The 15683-nt window shown below is 40.6% G+C and overlaps 1 protein-coding gene and 1 non-coding gene across 5 annotated transcripts in view; one reads left to right on the forward strand and one right to left on the reverse strand.

The window, feature by feature from the left end:
* 2900060L22Rik overlaps positions 1-10847 on the reverse strand; it is a 98789-nt gene extending 87942 nt beyond the window's left edge. For all 3 annotated transcript variants that reach the window (XR_869290.3, XR_869288.3, XR_869289.3), the window contains exon 1: positions 5703-10847. This is a non-coding gene — a transcript (RIKEN cDNA 2900060L22 gene). The remainder of the gene's footprint in view (positions 1-5702) is intronic.
* Tafa1 (TAFA chemokine like family member 1) overlaps positions 2579-15683 on the forward strand; it is a 544051-nt gene continuing 530946 nt past the window's right edge. The window contains exons 1-2 of one of the 2 annotated variants that reach the window (NM_182808.3): positions 2579-3011; positions 5059-5179. In NM_182808.3, the coding sequence (NP_877960.1) occupies positions 5062-5179 (118 nt within the window). In that variant the 5' untranslated portion in view covers positions 2579-3011; positions 5059-5061. Of the gene's footprint in view, positions 3012-3126; positions 5180-15683 lie in introns of those variants that run through there. The other variant, XM_017321638.2, reaches the window with a different exon arrangement.

The raw sequence follows: 15683 nt of genomic DNA on the forward strand, positions 1-15683 counted from the left end.
GGATTCTGTGAAGACAGGAGCTTGAATGGCAAACTGCTGTCTCCTCAGGGATAGCTTGAGATGGAACAAAACAATTTAATTAGGAAATGAGTAATACAGGTTTAAGTCTTTATCAATCAGGATTGTCAATTTTATGCTATAATAAAGTTACAAGTCTCAGTTGCTTTGGCAACTACTTCCTATTCACTGTGTGTATCCATCTGGGTTGGGAGGGAAAGACAAAGGGCCTCTTGTCATATGGTCCCTCGGTGATCTGATCTAGGCTGAGAGTCTAGAGAACTAGTCCCTGCTCCAGAGGCAAAGAGAGATCTGCATGGTATTTCTCCAAACATTAAAACACCAATCCCATTGTGATACAACTGCACTCAATGACCAAAGCTTTAAACCACAACCAACCAAAAAGGTAACTGCTCTCTATCCTACCATGGTCAAGAGATGTAAAGTCACAACTCCCCAAAAGGTAGGGGAGTAGCTTTCATTAAGTTGAATCTCTGTGTTTCTTAAAGTTGGGGAGATGGCTTAGTGTGTAAAAGCAATTTGAGTTCAAATTCTCATCACCTGTGTCAAAGCCATTTATGCCTATAGTCCCAGTGCTGTGCAGGGCAGAGACAGGAGGATCCCTGGGTTTTGCTGGCTACCAACCTAGCTGCAGAGTCTCTGAGAATCTCTCTCTCAAAGGAATAAAGATGGCAAAGAGTGACAGAGCAAAACAGTTTACATCCTCTGGCCTCTGCATATACCTATACCACAATACCTATACCACAGACATGCACGGTCTGTACATACATGTACAGACATATATAGACATGCACAGTCTGTATTTGCTGATGCTTATGTTATGAAGGAGATGATCACTGGCTGCAGTGTAATAGATTGTAAAGTATCTGCTGGGAAAAAAATAGATGGAGTGATGTTGACATTCTTTACTGGAATACTGAAGAGATGGGCTCTTGTACAGAGCGTTTGAATCAGGAGCCTGTTACCTCAAAAGAGTTTTGTTTGCTTTCTCAACTTCCTTCCATGTTCCTCATTTGTGGGAAAGAGATAATGACCGTGCCTGTCCTCTTGAGTTAGTAAAATACTTTAGATTATGTCTTACAAGAGAGAGTTCAGCACTGTGCCAGCACCTGAGGAAGGTGTGATGGACTCTGCCTCCTGTTCCTGTGGCTGTTTCTGTTGTTGTCTTGATTCAGAAGCAAGAGAACAAATGTCCTATAGACACCCATTAATTAAGGCAGCAATATAATGAACCACAGAAGTAAGCATACAAATCCAAACTGAAACATTGTCATTCTTAATTAACTTGATTGTTATTTTGAAATCTGGTTTGTGGAGGGGGTAGGAAAGGAGGGAGGGATGGAGGGAGGGGGAGGGAGGAGAAGAGGGAGGGAAGAATGGAAGGAGAAAGGGGTGTTATCATTGAAAGAACAGCAGGAAAGATTGATAAAACAGAGACGGTCTCCCTCTTTCACTTTGTAGAGCATAGGAAAGAAGGTTTGTTCTGCAAGATGCACCCAGCATCCAGCCTTCTTTATAATGCCCACAAAAGGCAAAAGAATTCTCAGAAACTTTGAAGTTTTTAAGGCAAGGAATTTGTGAGAACCATCTCGGGTCTGAAAATAATGTAGAGGCCGTAAGGCAGTGAGTGACCTTTGACATTGGGGATCACACCAGTCTTGCTTTCTGCTTTATCCCAAGCATCTGTCACATAGTAGGTGTGATGTAAGCGACTTGGGAAGCAATTGAATGAGCATTTTCAGAGAATTATCACCGGAGCAGCCTATAAAGGAAAAGTAGGTCATCTCCCATGCGTCTCTGAAGTTTAAGTACAATCATAGTATATTTCCAGGGAAGCCGGGGTTCACACCATAGTACTAGAGATGCAACTGAACTTCTGAGTGTTTCCCTTTTCCATCTCAGCATGCTATTTAAAGAGAGCCAAAAAATACTTTTTACAAAGAACCTTGAGCATATTTCTTCATCATCACTCAGTCTCTGGTGCCAGCAATGATATATTTCTACTTATTAAACCTGTTAAATAACTCCAAAGATTTTTATTTTGCTTAGGAACACAAACACCAGTTATATTCCAGATAAATTGCATTTCGAGAAATAGCTGACAAAACAACTAACCGAAAAAAAAATCAGAATAAGCCCAGCTATATTCAGCTAGCTTGCTGGCAACAAGATTCAGGGTTAGACTGGGTGCATGTTTCACTTTCCCATTTACTGTTTGAAGCCTAAAAGCCATTAACACTATCAATATGTTGCATGATGCCTTCTTGTCTTTCATTTTTCTTTCCCTTCTCAGTTCCCTGGCATGAGAATGGTATAAGAGAACAAAACAAACCAAAACATAAACAAACAAACAAAAAAACCCAAACCTCCACCAAAGACTATTAGGCAATATCATGTTAAAGCGCTGCTTGAGTCATGGGAGAGTTAAGGGCAGTCATTAGAATCTACCTTATCTATAATCGAGGGTAATGTCACTTTAAGACATGTGAGACTTTAGAGAGGAGGGGTGTATTGAAACAGACTCCCGCTACTTACGGAGGTATAGCAGCCCTGCTCCTACATTTCGCTGCCTAACTCTGTCCTGAATGTACTGGAGTAGGGATGGTCTGTCCGTGGCTATAAACTGCTTCTCATCAGGAAACTACATTAGCTCACCATCACTTCAAAGGTCTCGTCAGACAGAGGTGACGCCAGGGGATGATTTAAAGGTGAACATGACAAGGTTTCCACCCCTCAAACCTTGCTTCCTTTTCTGACAATACAGTGAACGAGCCCAACGTCTTCACAACTGTGGAAACGGGACTGGAAGAGAAAAGCTTGCCTTTTTTTCTTTTCTTTTCTTTTCTTTTTTTTTTTTCAATTCTTAATAAAGAATTGCTGGGAAGCATTCTCTTTGAAAAATCTCAGAACTGTGGCACAGATGGATTTTAAAAAGTGTTAGCTCTTTCCAATGAGCACTAGGAGGGTTCCCTGCTCTTGGCTGGATTTTTCAGGTAAGAAAGCCTCTGTAAGATTTAAGATTCAGGAAACTGATTTGCAACATATTCAGAGAAGTATGCAAGACTCGATGCATTATTTGGGGGGAAAACACTGCCACAGAGCAGAGCTCTGTCTGGGAGCAGCCAAGAGAAGAGATTTGCAGGAGCTTGGGAAGTAATGCTGAGAATTACAGAAAGTTAACTGGGGGGGAATGAAAGAAAGAAAGAAAGAAAGAAAGAAAGAAAGAAAGAAAGAAAGAAAGAAAGAAAGAAAGAAGGAAGGAAGGAAAGAAGGAAAGGAAGGAAGGAAGGAAGGAAGGAAGGAAGGAAGGAAGGAAGGAAGGAAGAGGGAAGCCCTGTAATTGTCAAGTCACAGCATGTTGTGTGTGCTCAGCTGTGTGTGGGTTAAATGAGCAGGAGAAGGAGTCTCTAAAGAATCGTTAAGTTTGATGATGGTTAGATTTTTTTTCCCCTGAGTTAAATTTCCAGTGCATTTCAACAGAGATGGTTGACTAGCAAATGCTTACCGGGTCACCTCTGTTTTGTCTCTCTGTAATTTGCAGGCTATTCAGAAAGGTTCTAAAATGCATTCATTTGGGGATTCACAGGAGGGGAGTTGCTATTTACCTCTGCTGATGAGAGTGCATCTATGCTATCCTGCTAGCTCTGAAAACAAGGAGATAAAGCATGCCCATATACAAAAGTAAACAGTGGGCCACCAAACTAGAAACTAATTAGAAAGTGACTGGTCCATCTGACTCACTGCCTGGGGCATGGATGGCTCCAAGCTGCTGAAAAGAATGTGTTCCCACTTTGCACTTAATTACAGTTGTCACGTTTGTGTATTGTCATCCTCAAAGCCCTTCCCAAACACTCTGTCTCTCTGAAACCTGCAAATTATCCAGAATTATGCACATGCATATATATGTGTGCATAATGTTTATTTTTGCTGACTATCACTGGCTTTGAAAGAGTATCAATTTCCACAGATAAGGAAGTCATCCTAGGAGGTCACAAGCAGGTTTTCAGTGCATAGTGGAAATTCTTGAAGGGTGTCATTTGACAGAGGAAAGGTGCTCAACCTTGATTGCACAGCCCCTCTCTGAGACCTCAGAGAGGAAAGGCTGTCACTAACTGAATTCTTATATAGGGGGTGCTTCCTATGACTGGCTGACTAAGGACGATCCTTCAAGTTTGATTAATTTGGCAATATGAAATGCAGCATAAGGTGTTGTTTGGGAAATTGGACAATATGTAGCGCCGTTGAGCTTCTGTAGCTCCTGAGATGCTCATAGGTGCAGATAAGACTGTCAAAGTTTCAGTGCCTGAGAAAAGGTATATGCTCGCCCATATAAATACACACACCACCTGTATATACATATTCATCAGTGCTCCGGCAAATGCCACAATGGGATCTTAGGAGGCAAAGCAATACTGTAAATTATGGCTTGCTTGTAGGGTACATACACAGACCTTGCCTCTGAAACTCGTTCTGGCTGAAGACATGGTGCCTTCTGAAATTCAAGTCTAGTCAGAAAGAGCCATCCTATCGGGAGATTACAACATGCCTCTGAGAAATGATTACTTAGTTTAGAAGGCAGCATTGCGATTAAAAATTCATGACTGTAGAATTAAAAAAAAAAAAAAAAAAGAGCCCACTCTTTTCTTCCAGGCTTATGTCAGACTTGCAATGAAGTTAGAATGAGCAAGTCTACAGCTACTGAATGCCTGGGAAAACTAGTTCATAGATCTTTGTGTAAAACTGAGTATCTCCATGGGCATGTAATGTTTAAGTCTGCCTAGTTAACAGTGACAAACTTTATTTTTGCATTTTGGGCAATCATTGACCTCTGACAGAACTTAAGGGACATATTTATGAGCTTCTGGGAAAGGTCTTCAATTCTACTCCCCATCATGACCTCTACAGGAACGTTCCTTCTAGCCAGCCAAGTAGCAAAAGAACAGGACGACATCTGAGCTGTCCCTTCCCTCCTCCGTGGGCCATACCGCTCCGGGGGCTTGACGCCAGGGGTAACCTGTTCTCATCTGATGTTCTCTTTAGAGAATGGCAATGGTCTCTGCAATGTCCTGGGCCCTGTACTTGTGGATAAGTGCTTGTGCGATGCTGCTCTGCCATGGGTCACTCCAACACACCTTCCAGCAGCATCACCTGCACCGGCCAGGTAAGTGGGGGAGCAGCCTCCCCGGGAGGCTCCTCTAGCCTCACCAAGGTCTTTTCAACAGATGGCAGGATGCAAGTGACAGAAACTGCATCGTGTGGGCAGTTTGCCTTTGAATTCTAAGACATGTTGTGGGCTGGATGCTCTGGGGGAAGGGGAGTGTACCAAAAAAAAAAAAAAAAAAAAAAAAAAAAAAACCCAAAAACCCGCCTCAGAGATATTTCTGTTTATTTCTCCGAAAAGGTGGGTTTCTCTAGAGGAGCAACCCGCCATCCCCCACCCTCTTCCACACACCTTGCTCAAGAGATTGAATTGGTTTTGGACACTAGCAAACTATTCTACAAAAGGTGGGGGTAACTTTCAAAACTAGGGGATTGGGAGGAGACATGTATTCCCTGGGGCGAGTTTATACCTAGTGCAGATACAGTCATTTCAGACTATGTGGCTAAAGAGTCCACAGATGGCGTTAATGACCAGACTAACTTTAGGAGTTGTCAATGAAAAAGAAAAGGAAACAGTGACTTACTATGTCGTGTCTGGTTTAATTTGCATCCTGTCTTCACTCCCTTCCTTTCTTTACTTTTGGTTTCTCCAGTATGTTCGGTGCCCCCACCCTTTTTTCCTCCCTCTGTTGGCAGTTTCAGGAACAAGTTCGCTCTGGCATGATTTTTGAAAATTTCCTTTATTGATTTAATTTTTCCTTTTAGTTCCTGGTGCAGTTTGCTTTCCTTGGCTTCTAACTCTTCCCTTCCCTCACTCTCCGATCTGGATTTGTCTTTCTTTGCCTCTTCAGCTTTTTCATTGCAAAGTCGCTCCAGGGTTTCGATTGTTTTTAAGCTTCCTGGTTGGTTCTCAGAAAGGTTTCTTTCTGTTTTCTGCGTAGCTGTGTTTAGCCTTTGTGTCCTGTCCTTTCGCCGCACCCCCTACCTCAAAGTCCTTGGTGGTACCCTCTGATGGTGAAGTCCAACGTTCCGGGGGACCAGTTGCACGCACAAGTTCCCGCTCTTCGGTTCGTGGGTGCTGCCGCCCCTCCCTCCAGGCCCCTCTCCACATCCTTCCCTGGCCTCCTGCCATCCACAGGGCTTCTCCGTGTGGCAGGTCCGCGGTCTGCATGCTGTCTTTTGTGGCTCCGCAACCTTGACTGTGATTCCCCTGCTCTTGTTTTGGCCTTCTCCAGCCCCTCTCCCGGTGTCTTTTGCTGCCTCCCGGGGCTCAGCTTCCAGTCTGGGGCAGACTGGATAGAAATGGGAGGGTGCATGCCAGCGCCCGCCTGCTGAGTCTGCAGCCCTTAGGTGCAGAGGAGGGCTGGGGGCGGAGGCCAGCTGTCCCCTGTCCCAGCCGCCTTCTTTTTTGTAAGTCGGGTCAGCGAGGGAGAGAGGGGGCGCTGGTGCCCCTGCGGGTGGGCATGGAAACCACTCTGCTGCCGCGCGCGGGTGCTGCTCGCCTGTGTTTTCTGTGTCCTGTGTGCAGCCCCTGGCATGGGAAGCGCCAGATTCCTGCCAGATGCTTCAGTGCCAACATGGAGGGAACACAATCTTTGATTTGGGGATCCCTGAGCTACCTCCAATCACTTAATCGCCAATCTGTTCTGGCAGGAAAAGTCTTCGGCTTGTTGCATAGTCATACAAATAACCTGGGAAATGCGCCTTCTCTGTAATACTTAACAATGAGATAAAAGAACCATTAATCCGGACAGGGCTAAGCACCATGTTCAGGGTTAATTCATACTGTTATTTCAGTCTTTGCATCCCCTTTTCCCAAACAACAGAAGTAGAAGTTTGGAGGGTCTGGGTGACTAGCTTGAAGCCACCCAAAGAATGGCTACCAATGGAGGTCGTGTCCGTGTGATTCTGTCACAGGTTGGGGGGATACCCTGTAGTACATAATATGACTATACCAAGTAGCCTCTTTGAGAAGCATTAGATATAATTTATAACTTTAAGGTCATGTCAATATATGTACCCATTTAAGGGGTCAGCAAATTCTGGGAGTTTGCTGAAGCAAGTGGCAGGTGGTGAGGGCCAGGAACGAGTCAACATCTCTCTGTCACTTAACTTTGCTGATATGACCTTGGATGAGTGACTTTTCATATTTGAACTAATTTACCTATCAGGAGATGGGGGGGGGGACAACTTCCTAGGAAATAGGAAATGCTATGTGCATTGTTGATTTCTCCTACAAATATCAGACATGGCAGACTTTCTCTGTAAGGGGCTGCAACCTGTATCTTAGGGATGTTGATTGAGTCAAATTTTACAGTTCAAACTGCTAAATAAATCTATTTGGCCAGGACAATAGCTTGTTGCTTTTGTTATTTTCCAACCATGAGACACATGACTAAGATATGCCAGCGATTACAACCTGTCTTTATGCTGTGCATGTAGTCATTAACCAAAACCAAAAAGATGTTGTATAGTTTGTAGTGGACTCTCACATAGTGTGTGTCTATGTGCTTATGGGAGCTGGAGCTATTACGTGGAACAGACATTCATATCATCTTAGGTCTTATTAAAATACCATGATTTTTAAAATTGAAAAACAGATACAAGATTCTGACTGAAATTAAACTCATTACTCATGTTTCCCCTTATCTACCATAGAATTTGCTTATTACCAGCCAATACGTATTAGAGCTATACCTTAAATGTTCCCAGGAACTATGTTGCCAACAAGTCTACCCACAAATATTCACTCTTTGAGCCCTATACAGCCTTACTGTAAAAAGGAGGAACTATAAATGCCTCTTCAAGATGCACAGAGATTAAAGTTATGTTGATTTGGAAGTCCAGTGGGTTTTGTAATGTGCTTATTCAACAACTTTCTTAGGATTTCCCCAATAGCTGCAGAGATTAAAATGGTCAATCTTGGCCCTAGCAATCTTCTAAATGATTTCAGTCACTCTTTAATGTGCTCTCCTGTTTTGGGGTTTTAAGAGAAAAAAAATGTTTCTTTTCTTCTTTTTTGCTCAGATAAGTGTAGTGTCATTTTCTTCTGTGGGTCTTAAATGGTCAGGGACGCTAATGAAATGTGTGTACAAACAAATAAGAAAACGACAAAAAGCATGGCCAGTTATCTGTGGCAATCCACTCTTACGTTAGCAAATACATAAATAAATAGTTGGATAAATGAGCAACAAAAGGGAAAACATAATCTCATTCTCTCAAATCAGTGCGAATAGTGGCATGATGAGAAAAAAAATGAGACAGTAGCTGGCCCTGGCCTGGCTACATTTGCCTAAGCTTGAAAAATTGGTCCCTTCATAAGGCAGAACAGTGCACTTGGCATGTATGCCATGCATGTAGAAATGTGCAAAATGACAAATCATTCACTAGGAGTGTGTGTGTGGGTGGGGGGGCAGTGGGTGTGTGGAGGGGGTGCTCTACAGCCACCCTCACCTGCTTAGGAATGGTAGTCCCTCCCCCTCCAGTCAGCACCTCACAGGCAGCTCCCCGGTCCCCTCCACAGCAAGATTGATGGTGTTCAGATTGCAAGCAGGCAATTTCAGTCTCTCAAGAAATAATCCACTACGCTGACAGATGAGAGGAATTTGACGAGCCGTTCCCCTTGTTGAGACTGAGCCTCACCTGGATGGCACCAGCCAGCCAGGGCCTGTTAGGGGAAATGGTTAGAGATTTGGGCCAATTTCTGCTGTCATAACATGAAATTGGGACAGGGCTTTTGTAAGGCCATGCATTTGTGATCTGTTTCCTCGGTGTAGTGGATTTGCACACAAACAGAACGAGAATATGTTAACTAGAAATCTGACTGATTTTAATGTATTTGCCTGCAGGCCTTAAGTACTTTCTATTTTTCATATTTATAGCATTAGGAATGCACCATTTATTTTCACTTACTCACTAGTTAAGGGAGATTAAAACACTCAATCAAATGAAACTGAAATTTAAAATTACATAAGTGAGTAAAAATGTGTTATAGATTAACAGATTCACAGTTTCAATAATTGAATATTGGAATAGCTTTTATCTGGGGAACGATGTAGGAAGTTGCTATGACAACTTGAAAAACATTTGTGCCTCCCCCCGATCCCCATACCAAACCTTTGGAAGGCCAGTTAATTTTTTAAAAGACAGGCTCCACAATGAAAGCTCGAATGTAGCATCTCTATTGTTTCCCGTAATTACAACAGCCTAAGTTTCTCACACTCAACAGAGGGTGCATGGGAGACAAAGGACAAATGATCTGCCAATTGAGCCTTCTAACTGAAGATTATGCTTGCTCTTGGTATGGAGAAGTGACTTATGATAACAATTTTAATGTTTAATTTATTTGAGGTATGTGGGTGTGTGTGTGTTGGGGGTGTTTTTGAAACAATAGAATAGGAATCTTCTCAAAATTCTTTTGCACGACACGAATCCCTGGGATTCTTTAGTAAAATAAAATCACAGTCCTGTGAATTACATGAGGCGCAAGTTAGAAGTAAACAATGAATCATTTGTTCTTGAGTCAATGCGATTTCATTGACGTTGGAAATGATATATAAAAGCTTGCTCTGAATAGAATGTCTATATAATTTATACTTGACAAGATTTAAAATTGTATTAAGCAAACAATATACATTAGAAGTCCACATTTATAACTTTATTATGTAGTGAACATCACCATCCATTTTAACACGAGGATTTGAGGTAAATCGATAAAAATTTGTACGTGCCTAGCATTAGTTTTTATTCTACCATTAAAAACTGCACTTTAGGAAACTACCTGAGGGATATATTTTAGATGGCAAGGTGCTTTTCAATAAAGAGTTGCTTTATAGGTTTAGTGTGTAAGAACTAGTGAGTACAACTGTGGTTGTATATTTTCCTTTTAGGAATGCCTACTAGAGCGAAGTTGCTAAGTGTAGTGGATTGGTGTTAGGATTGGAGCAGACAAGCTGTTATTTGGTGTAAGCTGGTGCTAGTGATAACGCATTGATCATCTGATCGATGGCAGTGACCTCTTCCAAGAGTCAGAGTACAGCTATGGACAGCACATAAAATCCTAAATACCAGGGCCAAGTAGACATACAGATACATATTTCCTGTCACTGCCATGAGCTTGAAACAGAATGGTGACAATGCTGTATAAATGGCTACCGACTTGAGCACAGGACTATGCCTTCATTTCATAGTTAAGGATAATGGGAATTACACTCCACTGCAAAGTAAAGTATTTAGCACTGGCACAAACAAACATTAGTTGCCAATTGCCAATTTCTTAAACTTCATTGAAGAGGACGATGTGACCTCTCAACCTGAAACGCTGCAAAACATTTCAGTCTGAGTACACGGAGGCCTGCGAACCACTTTCCCACAGCTTTCGAGTGGGGTCACTTAAAGTGTGAAATGTGTGAGTACAGACAGGCACTTCCACCTCTAGATGCTTATTCCTAGGGGGAAAAAAACTGGACACATGTGAAAAAAATGTATGTTGAGGTCTAGTCATAGTTCTAATGGCAAAACAGAGTTGCAGCTCCATCAAAATGGGATTGATAAAATAAATTATGGCACACATCTACCCAATGGGATTCAGTGTGGCCAGTACAAAGGATGAGTTATATTTATGTGTGCTCATGTGGAAAAAAAACCCTCAGACATAGTGCTGAATGAAGGGAACAGGGAGCAGAGTACTATTTTAAAATAATTTGAAGAAATGCAAAAAAAAAAATCAAAAGGTTACGGAAATCATTCATTCAGTTCTAGTACTTCAGTGAAATATGAAGAAAAATCCTCAAATGACTTATGGTTTAATTTCTAATTTGCATATATTTATATACTAAATGGGTTTTACTCTGTATTTTCATGCCTGTATATGGTAGTTTTGTTCATTTTCAGCCTCCTCCTACCATCCCTTGCTCTTCTTTCATGCCCATTTATCTTCTTCTTACTAATTAGTTTCTCTCTTCTTCATGTCTTTTTAAGGCTTATTTATTTTGGAATGGTGTGTATGCATGTGTCTGTGGGTGGGTATGTACTCAGGAGTGCAGGTGCAGGAGGAAACCAGAGGTGTTGTTGAGTGCCCTGCAACTGGAGTTAAAGGTGGCTGTGAGCTACTCAGTGTGGATGCTGGGAAATAAACCCACAAGCTTTGTGATAAAAGTTAGCATTCTCAAACTTTATATGCCCCAGTACAGGGGAACGCCAGGGCCAAAAAGGGGGAGTGGGTGGGTAGGGGAGCGGGGGGTGGGTGGGTATGGGGGACTTTTGGTATAGCATTGGAAATGTAAATGAGCCAAATACCTAATAAAAAAATGGGGGAAAAAAAAGAATTTAATAGGGCAGCGAAAAAAAAAAGTTAGTATTCTCGTACGTAACAACTCAGCCACCTCTCCAGCCTCATTATGTCTTTATTATTTTTTTTTTAATGTATGTGCGAACCAATGAGTATAATTAGGATTTCTTATAGGAATGTTGGGGGCTGTTATTTACTGGAGCCTGAACAACTTAACAGTGGCAATACCACTAAAGAAAACTTTTCTCTCTCCCTCTGAAACTTATGGCTGCCTCTATAATTTTAGGAAGGGGTAAGGTCTCTTGTGTTTCTCCCAGTCTGCGATATCATGGTGATGGTCCAAATTTTATGTAAATTTCATGCAGGTAAACACATTTGCTGAGAGTTCAAGAGAGCTATAGTCATGGCTTAGGAGTTTTTATTTGTTATTAAGTTATATTTTTAATTCATTATGGTATGAGCACACATTGCTTTTTAATGAAAGTCTTAAAAATTAGCTCTAGAGTTTAATGATTAAATTAGAAGTGAATCAAACACTATCTTTAAATAAACAAAAATAAAAGAGAGATGGATAAGAAACTAGGATGAGACTTCGTTCCTAAGAGCCTCATGTTAATTTAAGATGTGAGCCAGTATTATGCAAATTCTGATTCATAAAGGTCCTTATTAGAGAAATGGGGTTGAATGTTAAGAAAGCAATTGCTCTATAATATATTCTTGTCTAGGAGATGCACACCATAAACGTAGGAAAGTTCTGGAAACAGTTGCAGATAAGAAACCATATTGTTTGTCTAAATTTTGCCGACATCCCTTTTTTGGGGATGAAGCATTGACAGTGTCCATTCCCATCATGTAGATTGAGAAATGTGGGAGAAGAGAATTTTCAAATTTTATTCATCCTTTGTATCTCACTATTACTAAGATGCTTGGCTGCAGTAGATGGACAGAGATACCTGCTAAATTATTCAATTTAAAAAATTGATGAAGGTCTTGGTAAAATTGTGAACATTTTGTTAGTTGTTATGATGTGTGTGTGTGTGTGTGTGTGTGTGTGTGTGTGTGTGTGTGTGTGTTTGGATATTAAGCACAAGAACATTTTGGATTAACGTTGTTTGTATGTGTAATTATAATGCAGATACCATTCAAATGGATAGTGATAGAAACAGAAAATAATATATATATCATATATGTGTATAAGTATGTATGTCTTTGTATAGATATTTGAATGTTTGATGTTTGACAGCTATTTTGCTAAGCAGAATCGCCTGAAGAGCTACTACTGTAAAATGTACTTAAAGATGTGGATATATAGAGATAGAATTTATAAATGTAGTCATATGTTAAATGCTTAAGAATTTTTATTTTAGACAATGAGTTACATTTTCTCCTTTTAGGTTTGGAAAAGTCTTATATGGATGAGCTTGGGGGACTGAAGAGAAAGTTCCCTTTAACGGGCAGAGAACAGCCTTTCAGTGTCTAAGTCTTTTGATTTCAAAAGAAAAAAAATATCACTTCATCTTTGTACCAAAGAGAACACCAGACAGGCAATTTCCCCTTTCTCTGGGGTAAAGAAAAGATTATTTTTTTAAAAAAAGTTGTGTAAACTAATTGAATCCCCCAAAGATATCCTCAAAACACATGGAAAACTCTGTAAGCCCACTCTTTCTTCTCCCCTCTTGATGTTATGTAATAAGAGGCCCCCAAATGAAAACACAAATAGTGTTATCATGAATTGAAGAGTGAGTGTCCTGTCTGTTGTTTAAGACTTCCTTCATGTAGGAAAGACATCAAACCAAGTCTTATACTAGATCCTACAAGGGCAGAAGACCCTGAGCCCCTCTGGTATGGTCACTATTTTCATGGCATTACTAGTGTTTACCTCTACTACATCCTGACTAGACATTATCTTTTAGGATGCATTGCACCATTCAATCCCAAATCAAGGCCATCTGAGTATACACATTCAGAGGGATTGTCTTGTTTCCCAGTTCTGTCGATAAAGAATGAACTGACTGAGTTACACATTTCTCAGAATTCCAGCTCCTAGATTTCAATAAAGCACCTATGTTGAAAGAAAGCATGCTGTAGCAATTAACCACACATCCTAGATTAGGGTCAGTAGTCCAAGCTTCCTGCTAAATAAAGACTGAATAATTCTTCAGTAAATGCTTGCTGATCAACTGGGCTTTGTGTTACCTAAAAAAGTCCCTTATATCTTCTAACACTCACATACTGTGGAAAAGGACAGTTCACACTTCAAGGAGGCAACCCATGTGTTCCATAAATAGTGTTGTATGTTGTAAGATAATGAATCTTTAAACTTACTCCAAGAACTGGTTTGCCCATTTTATCTATTCCATGTAGAAAGATTTCTTGCAAAAAAAAATACCCTTTTCAAAGAGACATTGGCTGGAATTAAACTATAGACATTTCATAGGTGAGAAAGGCAAAACCCCTAAGGGTAACAGAAGTAATTGAAACAAATGGCAGTCGGAGGGTTGGGGGTATTAGGTGATGCCAAAAGCAGAGATAACTGAAGAATAGACACACATCTTGAGTAATGAACTTGTGCCAAGCTGCTTCTGAGCCGAGCCCAATGTACAAAGATTATTCAATATTTGAAAATGATCCTGGATCTTAACCCTTATGTGTACTTTCCTTATCATAAATATCATATGAGGACTACAGAGCTTGACTAAGAATGGCATCCTTTCTGTAAGCTGTAGTCTAGATGGTCTCTAGCTCCCATGCTTTTTATTCCTAAAGAATTTATTACATATATTTATGCACATCAAGTAAAGAAAGGCAAGACCAATAGGTATAAGGTGGAGGGCATTGTAGGCACATCTGGCTTGGCTTGATTTAAAATTGTGTTCATACTTGAGTTCTGCCCTGAGTTTTGCCCAACAGGCACAAACACTTGAATTTATGCTTTTTATATGCAGAGGAATTGTCATTACAGGGGCTCCAGTCAACTGAGAGTTTTTATATAATGAGGCCATTGTTCTAATCAGAGGTCTTATGTGAATCTCCGCTTAAAAAAATAATTAATTTTCTTTTAAATTAGGGCTTGGGAGAAATGGTAATCGGTAAATGTAATAAAACTAAGAGAAGCTTCCAGAAGTACTTGTGATGCCCACATAAAACTCTTAATTTAATATTTTATTAAAGTTCTCAGAATCTAGTTTGCAACCGACTAGTATGTCATAAATATATCTCGGAAGCCAATACCATTTCTTTTTCATTGTTGTTTCTTAAACAAGTGCATTTATTTCATGCAAGAGTAAAGGCAGCTTATTAGGAAGCCCCTGATGTCATCCTTCTTCGCAAATGACATATAACTGAGGTTCTTGAGCATGCTCAATTTAGTATTCTTGTAGGAACCCTGCCTGCAAGCTCTTAGAAATGCTGAGAAGTTCCTGCCTACAGATAATTATAACTCTTCCCAATTGAGAAAAGGCAATTTGTTATCAGTGTATCGTGAGTGTTGTTTTAGTTGTTAGTGATTTTCAATTGCTTTGGTCTAGTTTTTAATTATAAGTCACTGTTGGTTTAGTTTTCTCATTATCAATTAGTTTGCTATGTGCTGTTTGGTTAACCCTATAGTATGACTGATGCGTAGTTGTTTATCCTGTACTTCAAATTGCTGAAGAAGACTAGCCATTAAACCAGTCCTGAATTACGGTTCAAAGGTAGTTGTTCTGAGGTTGGACTGGTAGAATGTTGGCCTAGCATAGATAAAATCCTGGGGTTTATCCCCAACATCCCATAAAGTATGGAGATACATACCTGTAACCTCAGTGTCGGTTGGAAGCTCAAAGCCACCCTAAGCTATTTAGAAAGACTGAGGGCAGCCTAAGTTACATCAGGCTCTGGAGAGAGAAGCAGGGTGGTGGTAGTGGTGTTCATGATAATTTAGATTCTAATTGCTAAAATGTGCACATCTTATCACTCTATGTGCATTTATTCCTTGTATAGTGACAGTGTGTAGACACTTACTGTGGACCTCTGCACATGTGTTCTCATGCTACGTCTATGTCCACAGAGCTAGAGCATTGCTCTATAAGAACTTGTTAATAGGTTCATCTTGTTTCACAAAAGCAGTGTTTTGTACAGGCTTCTTGCCAGGAACTTACCTCCCAGGACTCTTTCTATTAGAAAGGTGTAATAGGTGGGAACTGGATATCTCTCTTCTTCACTGAGCTATGGCTATGAAAGTTTGAAGACCACTTTTGTCAAGACAATTGTGTGACTGGAGATTAGTGTTCATAGGAGT

This window comes from Mus musculus, chromosome 6 (assembly GCF_000001635.26).
Source record: "Mus musculus strain C57BL/6J chromosome 6, GRCm38.p6 C57BL/6J".
In the NCBI taxonomy this organism is placed as follows: Eukaryota; Metazoa; Chordata; class Mammalia; order Rodentia; family Muridae; genus Mus; species Mus musculus.